Source organism: Taeniopygia guttata, chromosome 9 (genome assembly GCF_048771995.1).
Source record: "Taeniopygia guttata chromosome 9, bTaeGut7.mat, whole genome shotgun sequence".
NCBI lineage: Eukaryota > Metazoa > Chordata > Aves > Passeriformes > Estrildidae > Taeniopygia > Taeniopygia guttata.
Window position 1 is genome coordinate 22,716,195 of NC_133034.1, and position 25,853 is coordinate 22,742,047.

The following is a 25,853-nucleotide window of genomic DNA, read 5'->3' on the forward strand; positions in this document are numbered from 1 at the left end:
TAAATATATGCAGAATGTTTTTATTTTTATTGTTTGCTCTGCAATATTGTACATGAGGCAGAGAGAATCACCATCCCCTGAGATCTGCTGAACATCCAGAAATATTATTATCAGAAAAGCACAATGAAATCTAAGTGGTCTAAACCTCTTTTTTATGCCTATGACAGAAGATTTCATATCTATATATTAATCACATTTCCTCTGCCATTGCACCACTCGCAGTTCCCCATCACCTATGAAATAACTCTCCAGGATGTCTCTCACATAATTGGGTTTTGTTTTTAATGTATGTTAATGCTTTGAAACTGGATTTCATTCTTAATAACTATTTCTTACACACACATTCTTAAATAAAGCACTCATTCTCTGGCATGCAGCGTATTTTCCTAAGGAAGCTCTGCTGAAAGCTCTTGCACAGTATTATTAGATTGAATGATCTTTGCCCACCTCTTTGCTAAAACAGGTCATGCTTTTGTCTGCATTCCAGGGAGCTTATGTTAGGTCCATAATAACCCCAGCTCTTCCACATCACCTCCTTTATTAATCTAAATTTGCCCTCGAGGGCAGGCCAGGGATCACCTATCAGCTAACAGCACTGGGAGCCAGTCCCCCTCTCCAGAAAAGCTGTGTTGATTAAGAAACCCTGCTGGCAAGAGGTAAGTAAAGACAACAGGGCTCACTTTAGATTGGGATGTTTGAGTGTTTCAACTGCTTTATCATCCCAAATCTTTCTTTTTTAGTTGCTTTTTTTTTTTTTTTTTTTTTTAAAGCATCCTCTTAATAGTGTCAGCAATCTCAGAAGAAACATAAGCAAACCCAGACAGGCAAAGACAAGAGCAGAACATAGTGTTGGTTTTCCCTTGCACCAGGTCTGTAAGAAAGCTGGGAGGAGGAGGAGGAGGAGGAGGAGGAGGGCAGGGATGAACACATTTCACAGAACAGCAGCAATCTGGTAACTCTGCAGCAGAATTCACCAGACTCTGAGGATAAACCAACGTGGCTATTTGCTCTTTGAAAGGCAGTAATTAAGGTCTGTGAACACAGGCTTAGGAGCTCCTCACCCTGCAAACCCAGCAGCAGCAGCAGAGGAAGGAAACAGTCTGAAGGCTGATCTTTTGCATACATTTACTCTGCTGGGGATGCTAATGCCAGAGAAGCAGAAGCGAGGCCTGGCAGGGAGCAGAGGCTGGAGCAGGGCTGGGCAGGATCACTTACGGTAGCAGCGCCGCCCGTCCGCGCCCAGCTCGAAGCCGGGGCTGCAGGCACAGCTGAAGGAGCCCGGGGTGTTCACACAGCGATGGGCACACCTGGCCCTGCCCTCTGCACACTCATCCACGTCTGCAAGCACAGAGAAAACTCCTTCAGCTGGATATTGAAATCAAAAATAATGCTGCTCCACGTGGCTGCGTTTCCAAGTATCCGCTGGAAGGATTATCCTACAAAGGACGGCACCCGATGAGCCCAGGAACATTGTACTCACATTATTCTCCAGAACAATCTTTTTCTGATCACCATTGACCTTGACCTTTTCAGTGTGAACATTTACAGTATCACTGTATTTGCAGTATCAGCCAAAGCTACTTATTTATTATTCCTGTAAAAAGAGCAACGGCAAAAGAAGACCGCGTGTGAAGAACTCGGAAGAAACTTCCAAAACTCTGAAATTATCACCATGCCATCCCAGCCATTATAGTTCAATTAATGGAGCAGGAAAGAGCTGATTATTTTCTGAGTGTCAGATGATCTGGATGAAGTGGTGGTTGGGTTTCAGCAGGGACCATGGAGACAGACCAGCCCTGAATCCTGCAGCAGGGACCATGGAGACAGACCAGCCCTGAATCCTGCAGGTGGGGAGGCACCTTCTGCAACCACAGCAGCCCCACCAGCCTGCGAGGAAAGGAAAAGCTGCAGAGCCTCAAGTGGGGAGGCTGCTGTCCCCCCAGTCCTCTGCCAGGCAGGCTGCTCCTCAGCTTCACACTTGCTGTATTCTGGAGTTAAATGTCCCCAAAGGTGTCCATCTTCCTAAAATCTCAGCAGAACATAAAAGTACTTTTAAGGAGTTAGTTAAAACTTTTAATTAGTTTAAAAAAAACCCAAGCAAACCCACAAAAATTTACACTAAATACAGCTGCACAGAACACCGACCTCTATGCAAAGACTGGTATGACACATGGCAAACTCCTGATGCATCTCCTGTGCCTTCCCATTCTGATATCTTTCTGGCAAAATACGCATTATTTATTGCACTGATGCTGGGTCAGTGTCTGGAAAATGGCAGGGAGCAATCTGATGTGCAGCTCTTCACCTTTTATCCCAGCAGACCACACTTGCTAACAGTTTTGCCCCTCCACGTGTGCTGTGCCCAGTGCTGTGCTCGTGGTCCCTGCACTTGAGCACAAGGAGCTTGATGGATGCAATCAGGCTCCTTGCAAAGAGAGGCCCCAGGCACTGCAAACACCACACACTGGCTCATGAAAATTTCAGGACAAATGACAGCTTCTCTGAAGCAGCCATGGGAGCAGCTGCTGCTTAGAATAAAATGGGTTATTCCTCCTTTTTCTCTAATTGTCATTTTGTGAGTACACTGTGCTGGCCAACATTGTAAATACTCTTTTCTCTTCTTCTTTTTACATAGAAAAATAAGAAGTTGAACCACAGCCACCATCCTGCACAGGTCTCTTCCTGTCCTACAGCTAATAGCTGAAGTGTGACACTTCAGCTGCCCTCTCTCTTCTCCCAGCTCGGTTCCCAGACAGTCAAACAACAGCTTGAATTTTGCAAAAGGCATTGAATAACTTCTAGGAGAAAAAAATCCCAATAATTGTATATCCATGTTAAGACACACTGCTTAATGATTCAAAAGATTGTTGCCATGAGGCTGGGGAGAAAATTTGTTCCAATATATAACACTGCAAGTTAACTCAGTGATTCAGTTTATACATAAATCAACAGAAATGTCAATGTGCATCTGGGATAAAACAAACAACAGGCTGACCCTACTGCTAAACCTACTGTTGTTTCCATCCACTCATTATCAGTGCATTACTTGAAAACAGTTTTTATTTTCAGTAATTACTCATGAGTAATTCCAGTAAGAGAGAATCACTAAGATGTGCCACTCTACTCACAGAAGGGCTTACAGGCAACTGAGTAAAATACTCAGGGTAGGAAGTAAATATTTTGAAAGGCACCCAGCACCCTTTATATGAGACAATAATTTACATAGTGGCAAGATTTTGGCCAAGTTTTCAAAAGAGGATTGTAAAATTAGTGCATATATATATATATATATATATATATATATATATACACATACACACACAACCTGATCCTGACTTGACTGTTAAAAATCTGTGCACCATTAAGTCCAAAAATGCTTTTTATTTCAGAAAATTGCTAAACTATCTTCCAAGAGTTTCACTGAAAGGGAGAAGCAGGTATTTTGATCTCTAGCTCCCCCAAACTTCAGGTCAGAAATGCTACAGATTCTTTTGACAGCTCCAGACTAAACACAGGCCTTTAGAATTCAACTTTTTAAGCTCCTCTCTTTGGAAATCTTACACATCATAATTTTTTCCTTCACAGTAGTTTCTCCATTAATATGTAGACAGTTCTCCATCTAAAAAGCCCTTTGAATTCTAAATAGGTTTTCAGTGACCTGGTTCAGAGTTTTACTTGAACCAGTTTTCCAGGAGCTGTATCTGGGACATTATTTTAAAGGGACCCTACAAGAATAACACTACAGCATTTGCAAATGCTGTTGCTAGAAAGCATGACTTAGGAGATGACAGAGAAATCTACATCACTAAAAAAGCCCTTCAAGACTATGGGCTGATGTGAACATCACAGAGAGGAACACTGTTTCAAAATGCACACATATATTTGTCTAATATATTCCTTTCCACTCACAGCTCAGTAAGCCACAGCACTGATTAATAACATTCTTCACAATAAAGAGTGCAGAGTTTCTTACCTAAACAGGACTTTTTGTCTGCAGCAAGAGAATGCCCTGGATGACACCCGCATTTTGCAATTCCTCTCTCATTCTGACAGATTTGTGAGCATCCTCCATTCCCACTTGTGCAGGGGTCTATCACTGAAACCAATTAGAGCACACTGTCAACTGAAAGGTCACTTTTTGCCTGAAAATGGTCTTACCTGCCATTGTTGCAGCTAATGACGAAGTAGCTGTAAGAGATTAGACTGGGAAAAAAATGTGACAGCATCTGGTGAATAAAGCTGCTGTTTTTCTGGATGCTTTTTGTTGCTGGACAACATTTTTCACAGAGCAGCAACAAGGCTTTAAACAGCAGGAAACCGAGCTTGTATTACATTGGAAGTAGGACAAAAAAGTACATTTTATTGTTATTTTGCTGTTCATGAACAGATTTCAAGAGTTCTCTAAACAACAGCAATTAGCACTCCAGTATGTGTGAATCCATAAACATACACAATGATGGAGTTCACCACAAAACAATGAATATTTAAAAGGCTTGAGAGGAAATAAACACTGAAGAGCCCCCAAAGACATCTTTCAGTCTATAAATTTATGTCATTCATGTTGTACATCAAGGCTTTTTCCTCTTCTGGAACAATAACATACCTTTTCAAGGATAAGCTGCCCTAAGTGGCAAGTACTTAGGAAAACTTTTATGAAGTGCCTACAGAAGGCTCCATCTCGAAGATTTCACTGTGTTGTATGGGTTTATTTCTGGAACACGTACCTGCTGGAAGCATACTGCCCAAATAGAGACTTGGCACACCCCAAAACAGACCCACCATGACTGTTCAGACAGGTCTGACTTGGGTTAAGATCTGACATTCTGCACCAGGCTGAGGTTTTGTTTTGGAGCATTCATTACACTAAAATTCTGGTGAATAACATTCCACAGGTAAATTTGGAGAACACCTTGACAATGTGTCCTCTACAGTTCTGATTAACTTCAAATAAAATTTCTAAAAAGCTACACGTGTTTCCCTATAAGTCCAGCTCTGATTCAGTTTTAGCATTTCACTAATTACTGCCTGATTTGAGACAGATGACCAGTGTTCCTCACTTGCCCTGCTCTGTACAAGCCAGCTTCTCTCAGAGCCCCAGAGGAAAGTCACCACCAGCTCAACAACACTGGAGTCAGGGTTTGAGGAGCCCTGGGAAGGGCTGAAGGAGATTTGCTCTGACCTGGCTGCTTTGCTCTTCCACTGGCTATGCAGGAGAAAGGAACAGGAGAGAAAAACCTCCACTTCACGTGGATTTAAATATGGGGCAAGGCTTTTTTTTGTCACTTTTCTGTGCAGCCAAGTGGCATTTTGTGCCACCATCTAGTAAAGGAGGAAGCAGCCACAGAACATCCTCAAGCTGCCTCATGTCACCTCCTGCCATCCGCACAACACACAAACCGTTCCAGTCCGCAGGGCCGAGTTCGACTTGACAGTCTTAAAAAAAAATAAAATATAAGCACGGTTAGGGATGTAGAACTGAAATTGGACTTCTGACACGATAGGTTGCAAATAGGTTTCCAAGGAACAGCAGCACCTCATCGTGCATGACACTTCCAAGGCTGACAACTTGGCTCTGCAGCTCGACAATTTGCGGTCTACAAAGGATTTAGCTCCGAGCAAGAACTCACTCCTTGCTGATATGAAATACTGAGTTATTTGCCGATTCCTTTTCTATTTGGGTAAATTAAATGAAATCACTATCAAACAGCATCTGTTAAACCTGCATATTATGAAGGTTTTCAGAGCAGCTAAAGCTTTAATTTGAGAATGATTACAGCGTGGAGTAAAGCTTGTAATGCTCTGTGACATGACAACAGGCAAACAACAAATTACATGGTAGATGTTAGTAAAACATAGTAATTCAAATAAAGGTAGCAGCCTTGGAAGTCCTTGGATGAGGTAAGTTTGTAAAGGAAAGATCTTCAGGACATAAGGCAATCAGTGACTGACTCGCTTTCCAGCGATATGTATGTTCCTGTTAGAAGCAGGTTTCAGGAAAAGCCAAAAATAACTCATTAGTGTTCTTTTTTTTCACACATTTGCCTCTTACTGGTTCATTTAATAACTTTAGTAGATAACAGACTCCATCCTACAAAGCTCTACTCCAAGCTGTTAAACACTGTGGTGAAAAATTTACTGGCATGGTTTCATTTCCCAGGTGCCGCAGGACACAGAATCCCAGAAAGGTTTGGGTTGGAAATGACCTTAAAGCTCATCCAGCTCCATCCCCTGCCATGGGCAGGGGCTCCTTTCACTGTCCCAGCTTGCTCCATACCCCATCCAGCCTGGCCTTGGACACTTCCAGGGATGGGGCAGACCTTCCAATCCTTCACTTGAAGGCTGTAAACAACAGGATCTCTGGTCCTATCTGCCACGACCTCTAGAGCACCTAAACAAAAGAGGTTTGGGCCTTATCAAATCAATTTTCTTGTTCACAGAAACCATGACTTCACACTGGAGAAAATATGAAGTGGTAAAGAGCAGAACTGCCAGGCTGGAGTGTTTCTCTGAGGCTCTGCAGGGCTGTGGGTGCAGTATTAAATCCCAAGGAGTCCACAGGGATGAATCCACACCTGCACAGCACCCACACCTGCTGTGGCAAACACTCTCATGGCACTGTGGTTTCTCCATCCAAACCATGACTCCAGCAGCCAAGCTTTGGTTGGAAAATAATAAAACCAGCCAGACTCACCTCCTCCCACCTCTTCTACTCAAAATATCTCTGAACTGACAACCCAAATGCATCCATGACCACTTCACCCTCATTTGTTCCTGTAAAAATCTCATCCATGGGCTTACCTAGCACTTTTCTCTCCCAGGCATTCATCACTCAGGTATTTATGGGGGGGGAAAGCATTCTACTCAGTCCTCATTTTGCAAGCTGAGCTCTGCTTACAAGGCAGATCCTCCTTCCCCCGGGCACAACTGCCCTCCTGGGGAGGGCTGCACTTATTTATTTTGGTTCAAACACCCTGGGGTGAGCAGGCACCCAGGGAATGGGCACCCAGCTGCAGACAAGGCTGACCCTGCCCCCCTCCAGAGATTAATAACTACAGGCTGGTGACAAACCACTGCTTTTGGTGAGTGGTTAAACTCTCTTCAGCCCCGCCATGTGAGGGGGTGAACAGCAAAAACCTGCCCTTTTAGGGGGTCCCAGCTGAGAGAGAGCATGGAAGTGGTCCATGGCAGCTTGAACTGGGCTGTGAGAACCCCAGGAGAACTCCCACCCCACCAGGCATCACTCAGACCCAACCACTGACCCAACCACTCCATAAAACCCACCTCAAAGTCCCGTGCAGGCTCTGCACAGCCAGCTGCCCAAGCACATCTCGAGATGTTTGGAAAAGGGATGGGGAACAGCAGAAGAATCTCTCTGACCCCTCCCTCTCCCCAAACCTCCCCTTTTTTGGCTCTTTCCGATAATCTCAGGGAAAAAATGTGAGAGATGGAGAGGCCAGGAGGCTGTGGGTGCTCCCTGAGTGCAGCCCCCACGGAGGGCAGCATCTGGGGAGGCCCAAAAACGAAGGGGAAGGGTTCTCTGCACCCAGCAGGAGCTGGGAGCCATCTGAACAGCAGGATTTACTGACACTTCATCCACAGCATATCAAATCTCCAAGCAGAAGAGGAGCCATATGGAAACGGTTTTGTGACAGGAATTTCAGCTCAATAAATCCATAAATTTGGCCTTATCTTTCTCTGGCATGTTCAAGGGTGTGTGTGTGTGTGCTTGTGTTGGGGAATGGAGGGGGGGGTTGCCTTCAAAACTGATGAATATGTTAAGATATACAGGAAAAGAAAAGCAACAATCAAACCCAAAGGTAGCATTGCTGTTCTGCTTGAGAGAGTGCTTAGAAACCTGAAGGGGAGGATGAATGAATCAGCCTGTGATATGCCAAAAGGAGATAAAGAGAAGACTTTTTGTAGAATAAAGCATGTAATGCAGGCCAACTCTATTTACAACTTGATGAGCAATAAAATGTTAGAATTAAATCACGATGAAGTTCCTAACCTATGTCATCACCATCATTGTGCAAGGAACAGCCAGGGATCTAGGAGGCCAAAATCTTGTTCAAAGTTGTGATTCAAAGTGAACTTCACACCTCAAACACGTGTTATTTTAAAATCCTGTCAATAAGCAATTCCTAAAGCTGCTTTTGGCCTGTAGGGAGAAATGGGAATGAACACAGTGACCCAAAACACCATCCTGGTGTCTTTTAAATTGCCTTTTCTGTGTGTCTTCAGGCAGGTAGCACAGGACTCACCTTCACAGGATTTGGCATCTGTCTTCAGCTGGTAGCCTGGCTGGCACTGGCACTTGTAGTGGTCCTCACTGAGCTGAACACAGTCCTGCTCACAGCCCCCGTTGTTAATGCTGCAGGAATTGACAGCTGGAGCCAAGGAAGCAGCGAGGGAATGCACGTCAGCAACCTGGGAGAACTTACTTCCTATTTTAAATACATAAATGACAGCAAAAGCAGGCAAACCTGGCTGGACAGCTTTCCAAAATGCACCTGTCCCCTCTCCTGAGTGACTGCCCTCCCCTGTGCTCAGGAGCCTGGCTGACACAGCGTCCCACAGCACTGAAATCCTGATTCCAGGGAGAGGCAGGTGAGATCTAAGGGCTGTAATGCTGACTGAAGCACAGCACCCTTTGATCTGACAGCACCAAAGCACTGCCAATCCACCGAGGCAAGGAGGGGAAAAAAGAACAGCCCTGCTGGCACTTGCCCATTGATTATCTTTTTCTCTCCTTGCTTTCATTGATTAAAAATAGTAATTGTCTTTCAGGCTGATTTCCTCAGCCTCATAAATAAAAAAAATTCAAATAACAGAAGCCACAAGCTCTGCAGGACAGGCTTACACAGCAAACCACAGGAACAGAGGGTCCTCTGTACATCTTTAAAGATGCTGTTTCTTTCACCCAAGCAAATTAATATTCTTTTTTGTTCAACACATATCTCTGGCCTCTGGAGAAACATTTCTCCTCCTGACAAAACATGTTAACACACACCCACACCTATTCACACGCTGCATGTAAAAATAAGAGTGATGGTTTGATCCTGCTATTGTGCTGTGCTGAGGGAAGCGTGTGAGCGTGGCTGCAGCAAGATGGATTTCCACAGCACCATGTAGCATGGAGAGATTTAAATGAGATTATTAGGAAGAAATTCTTGATGCTGAGGGTGGGGAGACCGTGGCACAGGTTGTCCAGAGAAGCTGTGGCTGCCCCATCCCTGGAAGTGTCCAAGGCTGCGTTGGATGGGGCTTGGAACAACCTGGGGTAGCGGAAGGTTAAGGGTGTTTTAAGGTCCCTTCCAACCCAAACCAGTCTGGGATTCTGTGTTCTCTATCAGCAGATGGAAAGATTATTTGGTCCTTCATGGAATGCACCATACTCTGAACCCAATGAAGCCAGCAAACAGCTTTGATATTTATTTTTTTCATATTCATTTTAGCAATATTGGTATTTCTTCATTTATCTGTAACAGACATTAGTAAATGTTAGCTACTAAACCGGCTGTGAGATTCCTTTCACCCCGTGCCACCAATTAGCAAACACCGAGTTTGTGCAGTCAAGTATGTGTTAAAAAGGTGAAAAGAAAAGCAAATTTCTACATTCTCCTGGCTGCACACGCAGCAGGAGGCAGGAGGCACCTCAGTGCCCAGAAACCCGACCCTGGCTTCTGATCTCCACCTGTGCCCAGAGCCCCCTGCCCTGGCACAGACAGAGCCTGAGAGCAGCTCCTGTCTGCACAGGAGACAGCACACCCCACACACCCCCAGCTCCCAGCTCCCTGCACATTCCTATCCAAAGACCTGTTTTTCAGCGAGAATATTCAAATAAGACGAAAACATTTCAGAAGACGAAAAACATCTTAAATCCAAGTGACAGAATATACATGTGGGCTTTTAAAAGTGCCATTTTCTCCCTCTGTTTCTGGGCACGAGCCAATTTGGATGCAAGGGGAGATGAGCAGCAGCCTGTCAGGATGAGGGTTTGGGAAGATCTGAAGGTGGGAGGGGACAGGTGTGAAATCCTGTGCTGGAGGGACCCTGCATCCCAATTTGGTGTGGCTGTGCCCGCAGCCAGGGGTTGCTCTGGATCAGGGCAGGTTTGTCACATCTGCTGCCGAGGCACCAGGCTGGATCCGTGAGAGGAGGTGCCAGACTGAAGGAGAAGAGCCTCCAGGGACAGGACAGGATGGATTGTGCTGGTGGCTGCCAGGTGCCAGCAGCACGTCTGAGCAGGGAGAGACTTGGCACCTCACGGGTCTGACTCCAGCTGGCACTAAGGGCCTGTGGCTGGAGGGCTGAGCACCTCCACAGGCAGAAATATGGCCTGACGTTCCCTTTCTGAGATTTACTCCTGGGATTTGGTAGAAACCCAGCCCTGATGTGGATTCCAGACAGGGTGGGAATGATGCCAAGAAAGAGAGGGGGCAACCGGGAAGGGGGAAAGCGGTGGGAGACACCAGGTGAGAAACACAAGGATCACAGAATCACAGAATGGTTTGGGTTCATCTTCAAGATCATCTCATTCCAGCCCCTGCCAGGGCAGGGACACCTTCCATCATCCCAGGCTGCTCCAAGCCCCATCCAGCCTGGCTTTGGGCACTTCCAGGGATCCCGGGGCCTGTTCCAGGGCTCAGCACCCTCACAGGGAACGATTCCTTCCCAATATCCCATCTAACCCTGCTTTCTGTCAATTCAAAGCCTTTCTGCCCTGTCCTGTCACAAGTAAAAACTCCCTCTCCAGCTCTCTTGTAGGCCCCCAATCTCGTAACAGTTAAGAAATACACATTTCTCAACCCATTATTTTTTATATTAAAGGTGATATTTTTACCAAGAGCTGGGTCTGAAGCCATAGTTAAGATACATGTGTAGCAACCATGGGGTTAGAACACACAATCTCTTCCAACCTATGTTTTCCATCACCTTAAATCCAACCTTGGCAGTGACAAGAAATGTAACTTCAGACATACAGGGCTTATATTTATGTTGGGAAACACAGATTATAGAGCTGTAGAGAAATTTTCTTTGTTACTTTCTCAATATATAAGAGCCTTAGTGTGCTAAAATCTTCATAAAAAACCTGCATCTCTACAGCTTCTCCACATAAAGCAGACATCAAAGGTAACAGCTGGCACCAGAGATGAATCAGGGTCTAATGGCTGTGCCCTGTTTTCTCTTCTAGGAGTTCAAACAGGAATAAATTCCACTGAAGTCAATGAATCCACAACAATCCAAACCCACAGCCTGATACTACAATAAACATGTTCTTTCTGAGTTTCAGCTTTTCAGATACCAGCTGGTTAAACTCCAGTGAAGTCAAATTCATTGCATTAACATAATCAAGGCATTACAAACAAAACAAACAAAAAAGTTGGACAGGGTTGCAGTGAGTATTTGGTCTGGTATGTGTATTTATAAATTAATTCAACGCTGAGCAAAATTTGTAGGACCAAAAAGCTGAAGGAAGAAAAGGAGCATGGAAAGAGATGGGATTTTATCATGGCACGAAGTACTGGATAGCATCAAAGAATTTAGGAATTAAGTAGTTTACTTTCACACACTGGTCATCACCGAGCAAGGCAACCCACCCTGGAGATTTTTGGGTCTGAGCAGAGAATGGATAGAGTGCTCTGCCTTAGAGTATGAGCAGAAGTTTCCAATGAGAGCAGGAAGAATGACAAAAGCAGATCTCCTCTCTCCATGTATTCTGAGGCTCACAGTGGCAGAGGAGAAATGGACCACCAGCAACCACTCAGGATCCCAAATACCCTGTGAAGAGGTGGCAGGAGTAGCAGATTTACTGGAAAACTTGTGACAAAATTCAGTAATATTCCATGAATCACATGAGGAAGTATCTTATCCCAGGTTTTTGAGTCCTCAGATGCAGGCTGAATATCTTTTAAGATGATAGATCCACTTCCTTATGTATGGGAGATTTCCAAGCCATTCAGGCTGCAAAATCTGCTTCCCCTCAAATGATTTTGGCACTTTTGTTCCCACAAACACAGGATTGCCAAAAAAGAAAAGGAGGACGTGGAAAGAATGAACCTAACAGCAATCTGGGCTGGGCTCCTCTGAAAAGGCTGTCTAGAGGGACTCTTGTTTCTTATTTCTGCAGCTGAGATAATCACCTTCCATAAACAGCTCAGGGCCAGAATGTGGTCCCTTTTCATTCTCAGCATGCAGGAGAGATCCTCACATATTCTGAAGCATCCATGGAAGAAATACCACTGCTAATCCAAGCCTGTTTGAAATGCTGGGTGTTCTGCTTAGCTGCACCAGGTCAAAGGAGAGGGGCATTGCTGGTTTGCTTCTCATCAGATGAGTGAGGAAAGCTGCAGGTACAACCTGGTGCTGCACAAGGGGCAAACTCTCCATCCCCAACAAGCAGCTACTGCCCAGATCCTGATCCTGAGAACTCCTGATTTGTATGAAATGCTTCTCCCTGTCCTCATCAATTAGTAACTGTCTTGTTCTCCAGTGCATGAGAGCTTATTATATCCATTTATTTCAGTGTCTTGTCTAAACAGCTGGAACAGGACTCAGTATCCTCCCTCAGTATCATGTACATCCATTATCATGATAGCAGAGCTCTCTGAAACTCCTGCCTCCCATCTTAGGACTTATTTTTGTTTCTCCTTGATAACTTCTGAGATACTGCAAACAAAGCTGTACAACTGTATGAAGTATTTTTAACAACTTCTTGAGAATATTTACATTTATGAAACGAAAACTTGTTCTCTGGTATTGTTCATAGCTCGGAAGAAGCTAAACTGAGCTTTCTGATTATTTGAGGCAAGAGAAAACCTAATTATTTTGTGTCCACAGAAAACTTTACATATTACACGAGTAAATTCATTTAATTGCCATTAACATCTACTTTTTGCCTTTATCACACAGTTCTCTTTCTCTTTTTCTCCCCAGAGTGCCTTTAGTCCCCTTTTTGTATAAAAATCCCTCTTCACCACAAATGAGACTATTCAGAGGGAGTAATGCAGCTCAAACAACACATCTTTCACTTCTGGGTCTTCCCTGGTCAGATCTGATCTGAGCAAAATTAATTTCTTTTTTAATTCACAGAAAACCACAATTGCTTCTAGTTACCTATGAACCACTCTGCTTTTACTTTTTTTTTTTCCTCACACTATAGTGTTTCCTTATCCAGTCCTTCACCAACTAAGATAATCAAGGAAAGACTGAGACTTCATCACATTTTTAATTGCAATTAATTACCAAAACACTGAAAGCCTCTGTATGTGATAAACCCAAAAAAACCTAAAAGGGTAAGTTTTAAAATAAAAAAATCCATTATTCCCACAGCTTGAGCAGTGGCACCTCCTGTGTCCTGGTTGCATCAGTGAATGTATTGCTGTGATAATACCAGGAATGACTGATGACATCTCTGGCTGAAGTTAAGCACAGCCAAGGGACTTTGTGCAGGAGCTGAGACAATGCCCAAACTGTGAGTGAACTTCTTCTGCAGATGTGGTCTGACTGTACTTGACTGTTCTTCCCATATTACCTCAAATCAGGTTTAAAAATTTAAACAAAAGGTGCCCTTTTCTTCTTCCCAGATGACAGAACATTTTAATCCTTCCTGCAGAATTCAAAAATTTGACTTTTGTACCGAAGTAAATGCAACACAAGAACTGTGTATTTCATATTCTTGTTTTTAACAACACGCAGAATTAACTCTGGTATGCCTTGTTTCAGGCTTTAGAGCCCAACCTAAGAAACACAGGGTTTATTTCTAATGGCAGAGCTGCTAATCCCCTCCACACAAACAGGCAGTGTGTCATGGTTGAGCTCCATGGTGCTCTCACTGACATGAGCACACCCTGTAAATCACAATCACTTACCCTGGAAACAACCTCTAAAATCGCCAAGTCCCAGGGCAGCGCTGGGATATGCCACAAAGAAAAAGCACTCAGAATTAAAAAAAAAAAAGCCATTTGAAATGAAGACCCTCTAAGCTCTTTAATGCCTCCTGCAAAAGAATTTTTACCAACATAAGACAGCAACAAAAAAACCCACAACCAACCAAAAAAAGAAAAAAAAAAAAATTCTAAAATTCTGACAATACCTGAATCCTCACAGAATGGGTAATGATATTTAGTGGAAACTCAGACTGGAAGAGTCCAGAAGCCCTTGCAGTTAGAGCAAGCCCCTGCTGAAGGTGTGAGGGGTTCCTTACCGAGGCAGGTGCGCCCGTCGGCGTGGAGCCGAAATCCCGGCTGGCACTGGCACTGGAAGGAGCCCGGGGTGTTGGCACAGCCCTGCTGGCAGCCTCCGTTCAGCACCTCGCACTCATCCACGTCTGCAGAAGGAAGGGACATGGTGAGGAAGGACTGCACACACAGACCCTGCTTCTCCTGCAGGGCTCATCCCAAACGCAGCCAGGGAGCTCGGGATGGGTTGTTGTTTGCTGCTTCGTTTTGGCAGCAAAGAAAAGTGGGATTTTATGGTATTTTTCCAAGTTCCTGCAGGCACTGCTTCTGTAGTTTGTGCTTCTGAAGTCCTTGTTAATTAGAGTGATTTGTGACATGGTTCCTTTATTGAGCCAAGAGAAAAATATAGGGGAAGAATTAGGGTTAGATAACACATCTGAGCCTGTAGGAACTGCTGGAAAAACCTGTGGATTTTATAAAAACTTGGTCTATGAAGATTTCCTTTTGCATCAAGCCTTGAATCCTATTTGTTCTTGGGGGTACAAGCAGGTACAACAGACGTGAATGGCAAACAGACACATTCTCCATCACCATTACATTTTCAACCATGGAAAGCACAGAGAGCTTAAAGAGAAAATGTTAGAAGAGTGAGGAATTTGTGCTGCATTTTCTGTGCCTCTTGCCATACAAGCATAGAAGCACAGAATGGTTTGGGCTGGGTGGGACCCTAAAGCTCTTCTCATTCCAACCCCCTGGGCATGTCCAGGGGACACCCTCCACGAGACTGGGCTGGTCCAAGCTTCATCCAGCCTGGCCCTGGGCACTTCAGGCACTTCCCAGAAAAAGGATGTGAGCTCCTGCTGGTGATGCCTTTTCCAAAGCTAAGCCAGCATCGTTCCATATTTCAGGTAAATTTTGGAGGATTACATTTGGTCAAATGAAGAGGGAAACAAGCATTAAGCCAGCTTGAGAACGCTGCTGTAAAGCTCCAGCTGAAAATGATGGACAATGATGGACAAAGATCAAGAAGAGTTTAAGTAAACAGGTGAAGGTCTAAGACAGAATCATAAAACTGAATTTCCAGAAGTACCACATAAGCAGTTGTTGCACCTCTTCAGCAACGCCAGGCTACTGTAAATAGCATTTGATTGACATGTTGACACCATTACCTTAAAAATCAACACAGGGGTCATTTGGAATAAGGGTCAATTAGTCCATTCCCTGAAAAAATATTCACCTAGCAGATACTTGCCTAGATTTTGTCTGCCCTTTCCCTAACAGCCCCCAAGGTGAGCAACTCCACCTCCCACCATCTCCCCCAGGGGCGATGCTTGTCCCAAATTATCCAAATGCCAGAGATATTTTCTTCCCCAAGTCAAGCCTCCCTCCTGCAACAGGCATCTCTAAAGAACCACCCTTTCAACACTGAAGCCTCCTGCAGATTTAATTGCTCTTTAGATCATGCTCTGAAATTATCTAATGGGAGGTAAATCCACAACTGCTTCTGTGGGGGAAGCAAGTCCACAGTGAAGGAATTTCCCCCCCATATTGCACTTGAGGAACAAGGGGTCTGGCTTTCATATCTTTGCTGTGGTTGTATCTGTTTTGCATTTAACTTTCATGCTTTACTTTTTTTTTTCATGCTTTTATGTTTATTCCATTTTAGAAAATCTAATCAAAATTAACTGAAAGAGGAAGTTTTAAAGAAGACTTGGAAATGCACAACATCCTGGTCCTGAGGAAATGTATTTGTGAAGTTAAATTTTAATACTTCACATGTGAATTTCCCTCACCTACAATGAAGTCCTGGTGTTGACTGGTGTTTAAATTCAGACCATTTGTTAACATGCACCACTTTTTGATCCTTCTGCTGTATTTGTTGTTTTACTAGACTGTATACTACATACATGCCCTACTGCCTGGAGACATCTGGAATATGCTTCTTTTTTAAACAGAAATTTTGCCTTTTAAAATGCAAACAGTAAACAGAACATGTTATTCACCTTGTTGAATTCCATGCCGCTAAGAACCAGACTGCTGAAAAATGCCAGGATGAAATCAAACCCAGGGAACCCTTTCTATGGAGTGTCAGAGAAATAAAATAAGCAGAAAGACTCGGAAAAATAGAACAAGGAAGCAGCCGAACCACATAGTGCACCACATTCTAGTATTTATACCTCAATAAACTCAAACATTGGGAGCCTCAATATTTTAATTTTATAGGCTACGATCAGCTGGAGAATTTCTCTCATATACCAAACGCAGTTCTAAGTTTGGATATTGGCACTTACAAAGGAGAAAAAAATAGTCCAGCTAATAAAAACGAGCTGGGACTTAGTGACATTTGTTAGTATCCATTTGGAGATTTAAAGGAGTGACTTGGTTTATGGGGGAGCTCTGCACCAGCAGCAGCTCTTCCCTCAGCAGCGTTTCCCTCGTGCTGGCACATCCCAGAGGGCAATAAAGCAGGGACTGTGCTGAAAGGCAACACAATTCAAGGCAAAATAAAAGATCCTAAACCACTTGTGCACATGAGCTAAACCCAGCCCCAGCCTGAGCCTCCCTGCAGTGAGCAGAGGCGAGACCCAGGAGCTGAAAATGCAGCTCCACGACGCCACATCCACAGCAAATCTGATGACAGATGATCCCTTCCAGCCCCAGACTTCCTCTGCAAGATCAATATTTTAAGGATTATATGCTGAAAGATTCCTTCACATCCGACAGATAAAATCAAGAGAAATGCAAGGCGCAGTCGCCTTTCCACGTCTCCTCCATCTCAAGGCCAGGAAACAGCTTCGCCCCCAGTTACAGCAGAAAAATTCCCTAATTATTTTGTCTGAGGAGCAGTCTGCAAAGCAGACACTGATCTAAATGCCTGAACTGCATTAGGAAGTTTTAAAAACCTAAACTATTTGGAGTTTCACATTTAAATTGCTGTACTAGTAAAGGACACACAGAGCAGCAAAGCAACAGCTTCTGCTGTTGTAGGTACACAAGTGGTGATTTTTTTTTTCCTACTTGGGAATAGCTATAGAAAGAGGAAATTATTCTAGAATAGCAGATGTATAAAAAAATATTTAAAAGCATTCTTGAAATATAAAGCCCTTCCACTGCAATTCTAGAGCATCACAGGATTATGAAAGATTGTATCTCTATCTGTGATTAAATTTGGATTAGTTTCCAGAGCAGATCAAACTGGAACACCTTCCTGCTCGAATTTCTATAGTTACAACCCAGGATGCTTATCTGAATAACCTGAATTTCAAGCCACTTATGGCTTGCTTATCACAAGTCAGACTGTGATGAAAGCAACTGCATCCCCACAAGACAGAGGGAGAGCAATTCCTGGAGACAAGAAGGAAAATGAGAGCTGTGTGCTGTCCCCAGGCTGTCTTGCCAAGGAGATTACACTGCTGGGTGAACAAAGCAGAGGTGGTGTGTGGATGCTCTCCTTCTCGCCTTCAGAACATTTCAGAGATGCTTTACAGGGGCATTCCCCACTTCTGCACCTTCCTGTGTCTTTGTTTATTCACCTTTCATCAGGAATTACTTAATACTCAGGCATACAAACCAAAGTCTGTGTATTCGCAAGATGTAAAATATTTTAACCACATCTTCTTTAGCTTTTTGTGCCCCTGAGGGCTGTGCACTTGGACTGACCCTTCCTCCATCCCAACACCTCAAGTTCCAAACACGATAAGAGAGGATGTGATGTACAAATGCCCAACCCACTGCCAGCACCGTGCCCTTTCCAAGGGCAGATCCTACAGGTGGAGTTCCAGGTTGTGAAATCCTCCACAGCCCTGACTGAGGGCCCTGCTAATCACCAAGGAGGCTGATCCCTAATTGATTTGATTAACCACATTGATAAAAGTCCATTTGCCCTGCCCAGCCTGTTTCAGTGCAGAGCTGTGCGGCTGCTTGTTTGGAATTCAGGATCGTCACATTAGCAGCTTTTTTTATATCATTATTAAAATGCTCAGGAACAGCTATGATCAATCAGTTCCTCAAAAATACACGGAGAACAGTAATAAATATGGATAATTAGTCAACCTGCAATCATGTTTTTTAAAAAGGAAGAAAAAAAAGCAAGATCCTACCAGATCAATTCTCTACCAACAGAAAGCTTTGCTTTTTAGACCACTAAGAAATGCAAACAAGATACAGAACTGAACTCCAAAAAAAAAAAAAGAAACAGGATAATAAGCCTCCATTTTGAGAATCATGAATGGAGGAGAGATGCTGTGCCAAAGGTATCCCAGGGATGATATTCTCACTGAGGAGGACACTGCCAGAAGCTCCACGTGACACAGGGTGACAGCAAGGTTTGCCTCTCAAGGAGCTTCCTCCAGCCAGTGGCATTTCTTGAGGGTGACAAATGAACAGGCTTTCCCTCCCTTGACATTTAAAATTTGCAGACTGAGAACTGTTCAGAGTCAGTATTTTCTGAGAGATAAGCAGACAAAAAACTTCCTCTTCCTAGTGCCCAGGCACTGATGGAGAAAGAAACCAGAACTGGACAGTCCCAACCCCACCATTTAGAAGAGATTTTGTCCTGGAAGGGGTCATAAAGCATTGGAGCAGGGTGGAGTCACCATCCCTGGACATAGTTTAATGAATGACACGTAAACATTTCCTCTTTTCAGCCACCACAATCCCCCAGCTTGCTGCAGAAAGGATGAGACCAGCAGAAGCAGGGAAACACAAACCCCTACTTGTATTAACTTAGGGAATGGCTTATGCTGATGGTTTTAAAGTCAGGTTATAATTAAAAATAATTACAATGATTATTTATTTTAAAAATCCAGACCAGAAAGGGGAAACTAAAGAAATTATCTAGTCTTTGCATAGTTTCCTTAAAATTCACTAAAATCAGGGTTTGACCCCTTTGACCCCTCTTTACACAGGGAGCTCTGTGGACCCCTGGTCCCCACAAAATATTGTGAGGATCAGCCAGGAATGATGGTGACAGAGAAAGAGAGAAGATTGGATCTTAAATAAAGTACCACAACCTTAGGAGGCTCTATTTAAAATTATCACAAGTGGATAAACTGTTCAACTCCAACACAGATTTGGAAATAAGTTCCAACAATCTGGCCCACCCCTTCCTGGCCCCAACCAGCTCCCCCAGACTCTTCAGCTGCAGATCATTTTGTAGATCTGATAAGAAAACTGATTGTTTGCTATTTAATGTGATATTTTAAATCAACAAAGATGCACGACAGTGCTTTGCCTTCTGTTATTTGTAACTACACTGTTACTACTCTCTTTTCTATATTCCAAAGGCTGTTTAAACCTCACAAAAGTTATGAAGTGAAAATATCATATGGTCTTTCCCCACTAATTACATGGTGGATTTTACACATTATTTAGTGTGTTTTTTAATTAAATAATTTATGTACTCATGGGAAGGAAGGGAAACAGGCTTAGTTCCCAGACATTCTTAAGCTGATCACAAAAGTCAGAACATATTCTATAAAGTAAAACTTAAAACAAGCCCCTGTTAGTGTTGTAAGTCTGTAAATTTATAACAGATTCAACTCACAGCTTCCTTTAAATCACAGAACTGCTCAAGTCTCAAGCTCAGAAATGTCCAAAATTCGACAACCAGTGTGAATCCCCTCACAAATGCACTCTCTACAGAGCATGACATAATTTGCTCTTGCAGCAGAAGTTTTGAAAAGGATCTTTCTTCTTTTAGTAACACTAAAATGATTTTCAGGGTCTGAAAATTCGATTGGAAGGAGTTTGAAACTCCTGGTGCTATAAAAATATTTGGCCATCTTTTCCACAGTAAAAGAAGTTTTACATCGGTATTGACTCTAGGAAAGAAAATACAAGTTTGAAGTCTGGTCCAAAACAAAGCCTAAAATTAAAATAAACAAAAAAAAAAAGGAAATCAGTTCATATTAATAAAAAACTTATTTCTTTTTCACTGAACCAAACTGAGCAGCAAAGATTGAGAAGAGAAGTTTTGGGTGGCTGGGAAGTTTTGAACTGCAAAACTCCTGGTCTGGGGCTTTTTTTCAGTGCTCCACAAAACACCACAAATATGCTACAAGCTCCTCTGAGTGGTTTCTTAGAACCTGGTGTTAAAACACCTCCATGAAACAGCTTTCAGCATAGATAAATGTGCTCCTGCAGAGCCAGCTGGGTCATTTTGAACTGTTAGTGCTCCCAGGCTTTTATTTTTGCTCCTCAGCTATTTGTTCTGCCCTTTGCTGGCCCCTGCCATGGATTAGAGGAGCATCCATTGTCTGCTCCAGCCCCAACCTGCAGCTTCCTCACGTTCCTCACCCCCTCAGGTGTCCCAGACAAGGCTGCTCCAACAGGATTAACTCCTGCAATGGCTCCTGCAAACCAAAAGGAGCACCTCATGGCTGCTAAGAGACTGGTTAAAAGGCAAAGTTAATGATTCCTCACCCAATTTAGCCCCTGCAAACCAATTTCACAGTGGAGGAGGACCCTTTGTGGCACGCACATTTCTCTCCCTCTCAAAATTCTTCACAGAGAAATGAAAGAGAAAACAATTTCTATTTCTGCTCTTTGTTTTTCCTATATGGAATGTGTTTGGAGAATTATTTACCTGGAGTGAGTGCTTAATTAAATTCTAGTAAAGATTGTTTAAGCCTAATAGCTAATCTAACCTACCTGTGTCTAGACTGGAGAGAAGGTCACAAGTTGTGTTAGAGTCAAAGAAAGTAGTATTTAGCTTTAATATCCTCCTTTTATGTAGTATATGAATATATTTTAGCATAGTTATAATAAAGAAATAATTCAGCCTTCTGAATTGAGTCAGACATTGCCATTTCTTCCCATTGGGTTCACCTGCATTTACAATAACCCTTGCTGGAGCAGCCAGTTTTCTACTACATTCCTTCAGCCAGGATTAAACAAAGCCACTTCTACCAGCAGCCATCCTGCAGGCACAGCAAGAGGCTTTACAAGTGATCTGATTATTTACCTGCCCTTGAAAATGGGGAAGGGAAGGTAAAAAATGGCATTAGACAACCACAGCTTCTTGCACCAGGTTCACTGTCTGTCAGTCCATCCTCCAGGCCTCCCTGGAGATTTGGTCCATTGTGGAGAGGCATCTTCTACCCTGCAGCTGGTACCTTGCCCTACACCTCAGATGCCTTCCCAGGTAGTTTTAAGGACTCCCAGCTGTGCCTAGGCCAGGTTTCACTTCTCTCTCTCTACACAGAAAACGCCAAAGGATGGAAACCACAGAGCTGTGAAACGTTGAACAGCAGAGTCATCAATGGGACCTTGTGTTAGGTAATAAATATTTATGTCCAGATCTGAAAGCAGATGCTTCTCCTGATGCCTGTTTTCAAGGGAAAAGGACAGAGGGATCTCAAAGGTATGGCATTTTTGACAGATCCATAGAGCAGGAATGACAGGAGCTGCTTTTGGGGAGAAGACTTCTGTGAGCACTGCAAGGGACAATCCACCCCATCAAGTCCAAGAGACCTGTATTTCATTTTCTGGGCTGTCACTGGCCTTACTGGGGAGTAGAGATGAATAAATTGTCATGAGATACCATGCAACCCTGTTAGTGGGGGCCACAGGTGACTGGAAAGAACAACAGTGACCTGATACAGATCCTGGTAATTTGAATTCATGGAATTTGAACTTGGTATGGCAGAGCCTCTTCCTTTCCCTTTCCCTTTCTCCTTTCCTTTCCCCTTTCCTTTCTCCTCTCCTCTCCTCTCCTTTCCTTTCCTTTCCTTTCCTTTCCTTTCCTTTCCTTTCCTTTCCTTTCCTTTCCTTTCCTTTCCTTTCCTTTCCTTTCCTTTCCTTTCCTTTCCTTTCCTTTCCTTTCCTTTCCTTTCCTTTCCTTTCCTTTCCTTTCCTTTCCTTTCCTTTCCTTTCCTTTCCTTTCCTTTCCTTTCCTTTCCTTTCCTTTCCTTTCCTTTCCTTTCCTTTCCTTTCCTTTCCTTTCCTTTCCTTTCCTTTCCTTTCCTTTCCTTTCCTTTCCTTTCCTTTCCTTTCCTTTCCTTTCCTTTCCTTTCCTTTCCTTTCCTTTCCTTTCCTTTCCTTTCCTTTCCTTTCCTTTCCTTTCCTTTCCTTTCCTTTCCTTTCCTTTCCTTTCCTTTCCTTTCCTTTCCTTTCCTTTCCTTTCCTTTCCTTTCCTTTCCTTTCCTTTCCTTTCCTTTCCTTTCCTTTCCTTTCCTTTCCTTTCCTTTCCTCTTTCATTTTTCCTTTCCATTCCTCCCTTCAATATTCCTTTCAAGGTAAGACTGGCAGCCACTCACAGTGGTGACTTGTTGCTCCCAATGCCTGGCCCTGCCACCACTGTTCATTTCTCAGCTGTCCCCCAGGAGATCTCCTGGACAGAGTGATGAGAAAAGAGAAAATTGGCCAATATTTGCACTACCCACTTCTGCTTACTCTCCATGCCTGACATGCCACTCTCTCATGAGATATTTAACAGTGGTTTAGCTCAATAAACATCCAAAAGCCCCCTCATCCACAGCTCTAAATGCAAACCATATGCTGCAGATGAAAACCCTGAAGATTATAATTAGGACTGTCCATTCAATTTAAACAAAGTCAAGAGTGAAAACTATTTCAAATTCAATAAACAGGCCATTTCAAAGTGTAGACACTGTGGAGGACAAGCTTAACAACTTAATTGACAGGTAAAGCTTCATTTCTAATCCTCATTTTGATATCATCTGTAGCCTCAGGAGTCAAAACACATCACTGCTCAGTGCTCAAAATATGCAGAGAAAATGAAAATGTCAGCTGAATTAAAAAAAAAGGAGAAGCATCTGTTTGATAGCTGTGTAAGCCTGTGATATGTAAACTGCTTTGGAGTCAAGCAGCCCTAATTAGAGTTTCAAGGAATTCTTCATTAAATATACAGAGACATATATATATATATATATATATACACACACACACATATACACACACACTTTAAGCAATTATTGAAACCAGACAATTTGCAAGAAAACCAGGTTATAGAATTAAAAGAATGAACATGACAATTTCACAGACAGACCTCAGACAACACTGTGATGTTTTCACACAGCTGTGTAGAAATACATTTTTCCATCTTTTCACAAAGCAGTTTGCTATGTTTTTCTCCACTCTAAGTATTTAAAACAAAAAAAAAAGAATGATCCTTTTTGGGATCTTGGTGTAGTACACAGCATCTCAGCAAAGAAAAGCCAAAAAGGAAGAGTTGATAGGGTTACCAGCCCCTACAGTGGGGTTAGACTAATAGATATTTTGGCAACTGCACCCTCTAAATGGCCCCAAATCCCATCAACATGAAACCCACACATATGGACAGAAACTCTCAGTCAAGAACTGTGCCAGGATAAGTGAATGACCACATGAAATAACCAGGGAGTACAAGCTGAAGAATGACAAACCAGATAAAAGAGTAACTTAGGCTCCTAAATAAACCAAACCCAGCCTCATTAATATCACTGCTTCCAGCAGAAAAGAGGTAAATGTACCAGCTGTAAACAGGGAAGTTGGGAGGGAACCTTTTAAAGACCAATATCAAAATTTTAGGTGATTTCTGCTTAGGAGAAAGACTTTGAGATCACCAGTATCAGCAGCTACTGCAACACTCCTGCAAGATTTTCTGATGTGGGACGGAACAGCAGAGAGAATATTTGTTATGGGTCTATTAATTTTTAAATACAGCTCCTCAGCACAACCCAGTTGGGCCCTGCTGTGAGGTGGGAGGGTGGCAAAGGAGGAGAGGATCTCTACAAGGAGCTGCACTTAATAAGTGACAGCATGATACAGCCCAAACTCCTTGTGAGGACTCAGGTCTGAGCTGCATTCAGGAGGTTTATATGTTGGGCCATCAGCATCTTCTCTCGGCAGGATATGGCAGTTTGCAAGAGTAGCTGTGGAATAAAAAGAGAAATGCCTGATGTGATGAGAACACCTGGATTTTGCTAGCAGCAATATTAATGCACACTTGCTGAGATCCGTGTCTCTGCTACAGCAGAATGCAGAGAAATGTGTTTTCCACACACAGCAGGTAAAACATGCACAAGAAAATTATAATCATGCAAACACCTTCATAACGTGGTGTTTCCAGCCTGCAGTATGTGTGCTGTGCTGGCTGGAAATACAGATGTGGTTTGTGACAGGAGGGCACAGGCTCCATTCAGCCACCAAGCTCCACCTCTGCCCCTCCAAAGCTGAGCCCACAGCACAGCTTCGTGTCCCTGTGTCCCAGCTGGCTCCTGGCACTGCTCTACAGCCATCACTTCATGGGGTGCCACCACAAGCACTGATCCCCCACTGGAGCCATCCCAGCTCCAGGACAATCTAAGGCATAAATGCCAGGCAGCCAAAGGCACCATTTTACACAGGTTTTCTTGCTCTGCTTCCCTTATGACATAAATCACGTGTGACTCTGCAGAGATTCCAGCAGGAGAAGAGAGAAGTGACATGAACACACACGAAACCCATCCATGCCACCTTCCAGAGCTGGATCCTAATCATCAGCCACAGAATGATTTGGGTGGGAAGGGACCTTGAAGATCAGCCAGTTCTAATTCCTTTGCCACGGGCAGGGACACCTTCCACTATCCCAGGCTGCTCCGAGCCCTGTCCAACCAGACACCTTGAACTCTTCTAGGTACAGGCCACCAATTCTCTGGTGAACTTGTGTCAGTGCCTCACAATCCTCACAGGGAAGAATTTTCTTCTCAGCATCTGATCTAAACCTGCCCCCTGACATCTAAACTGTCAGCTTGAAGCCATTTCCCTCCCTCTTATCACTCCATGCTTTTGTTGCAAGTCCCTCTCCAGCTCTCTTGGAGCCCCTTTAGGCATTGGAAGAGCTCTGAGTTCTCCCCAGACACTTCTCATCTCCAGCCTGAACCACCCCAACTCTCTCACCCTGTCTTTGTATGAATAATGCCACCAGGCACGGAAGAATTTATTTTCCTTCCTTGTTTTTCTTCCTCTTCCCCAGATTGAAATCCACATCAAATGAACCAGTTGATTGCTCCGTTTTTATTAGTTGTTTCTGAACTCTTTGGCTGACACTGAATACCTTTTGGGACAGGAACCGTTCACGAGGTTCTCAGGTGGGCTTTTCAAAGAGCCAGCGTGCAACAACAGCAGGTTCACTTCAAGTTGTTCTTCTAATATATCCCAGCTAAAGCCCTCAGGTACTCCTGTAATTGAAGTCTGAGTAATCCAATATGATGTTGATCAAACTACTGATCTTTTAATAACGCAGTGTAGCTCTCCCAGCAGTTGCTATCTCGCTGACAGTCATGTCTGGATCGCTTCCTTTGGGCCAAGGCTTTGAACAGAGAAGCTGACGGGTTTCTGTTTGCTTTAGATTCTATCACAAATTGTTTTAAAGCTTTTTTTAAGGTTGTATCAGATGGCTCACAAAATCCACAGGCGTTTCAATAATAATAAAAATTTTAAAAAAAAGGTTGTTCTATTAGGTGTCCAGGTGAAGAACAGTATTAAATGCTCCCAAAGAGGAACACAAACACCACTCAGGAGCTGTGCTCTTTCCTGTCCCCGTACCTGCCGTCAGTTCTTGTTTACACAGCCTGTAGGCAAAGCTACAGAAAAAGTTGTAGCCACCCTGAACAATACCCTCCTCTGAAAGGCAAATGTGCACATTTTTCCCCTCACAACGTCCATTTAAAGTATGAATTTAAGGTTTTA

General features: G+C 43.5%; 1 protein-coding gene across 1 annotated transcript in view; it reads right to left on the minus strand.

The window, feature by feature from the left end:
- Positions 1-25,853, minus strand: part of LOC100227840 (uncharacterized) — a 192,940-nt gene that overhangs the window by 56,639 nt on the left and 110,448 nt on the right. The window contains exons 6-9 of the mRNA XM_030280643.4: positions 14,207-14,329; positions 8,262-8,387; positions 3,974-4,096; positions 1,216-1,338 (exon numbers count right to left, since the gene is read on the minus strand). Of these exons, the coding sequence (XP_030136503.4) occupies positions 1,216-1,338; positions 3,974-4,096; positions 8,262-8,387; positions 14,207-14,329 (495 nt within the window). The remainder of the gene's footprint in view (positions 1-1,215; positions 1,339-3,973; positions 4,097-8,261; positions 8,388-14,206; positions 14,330-25,853) is intronic.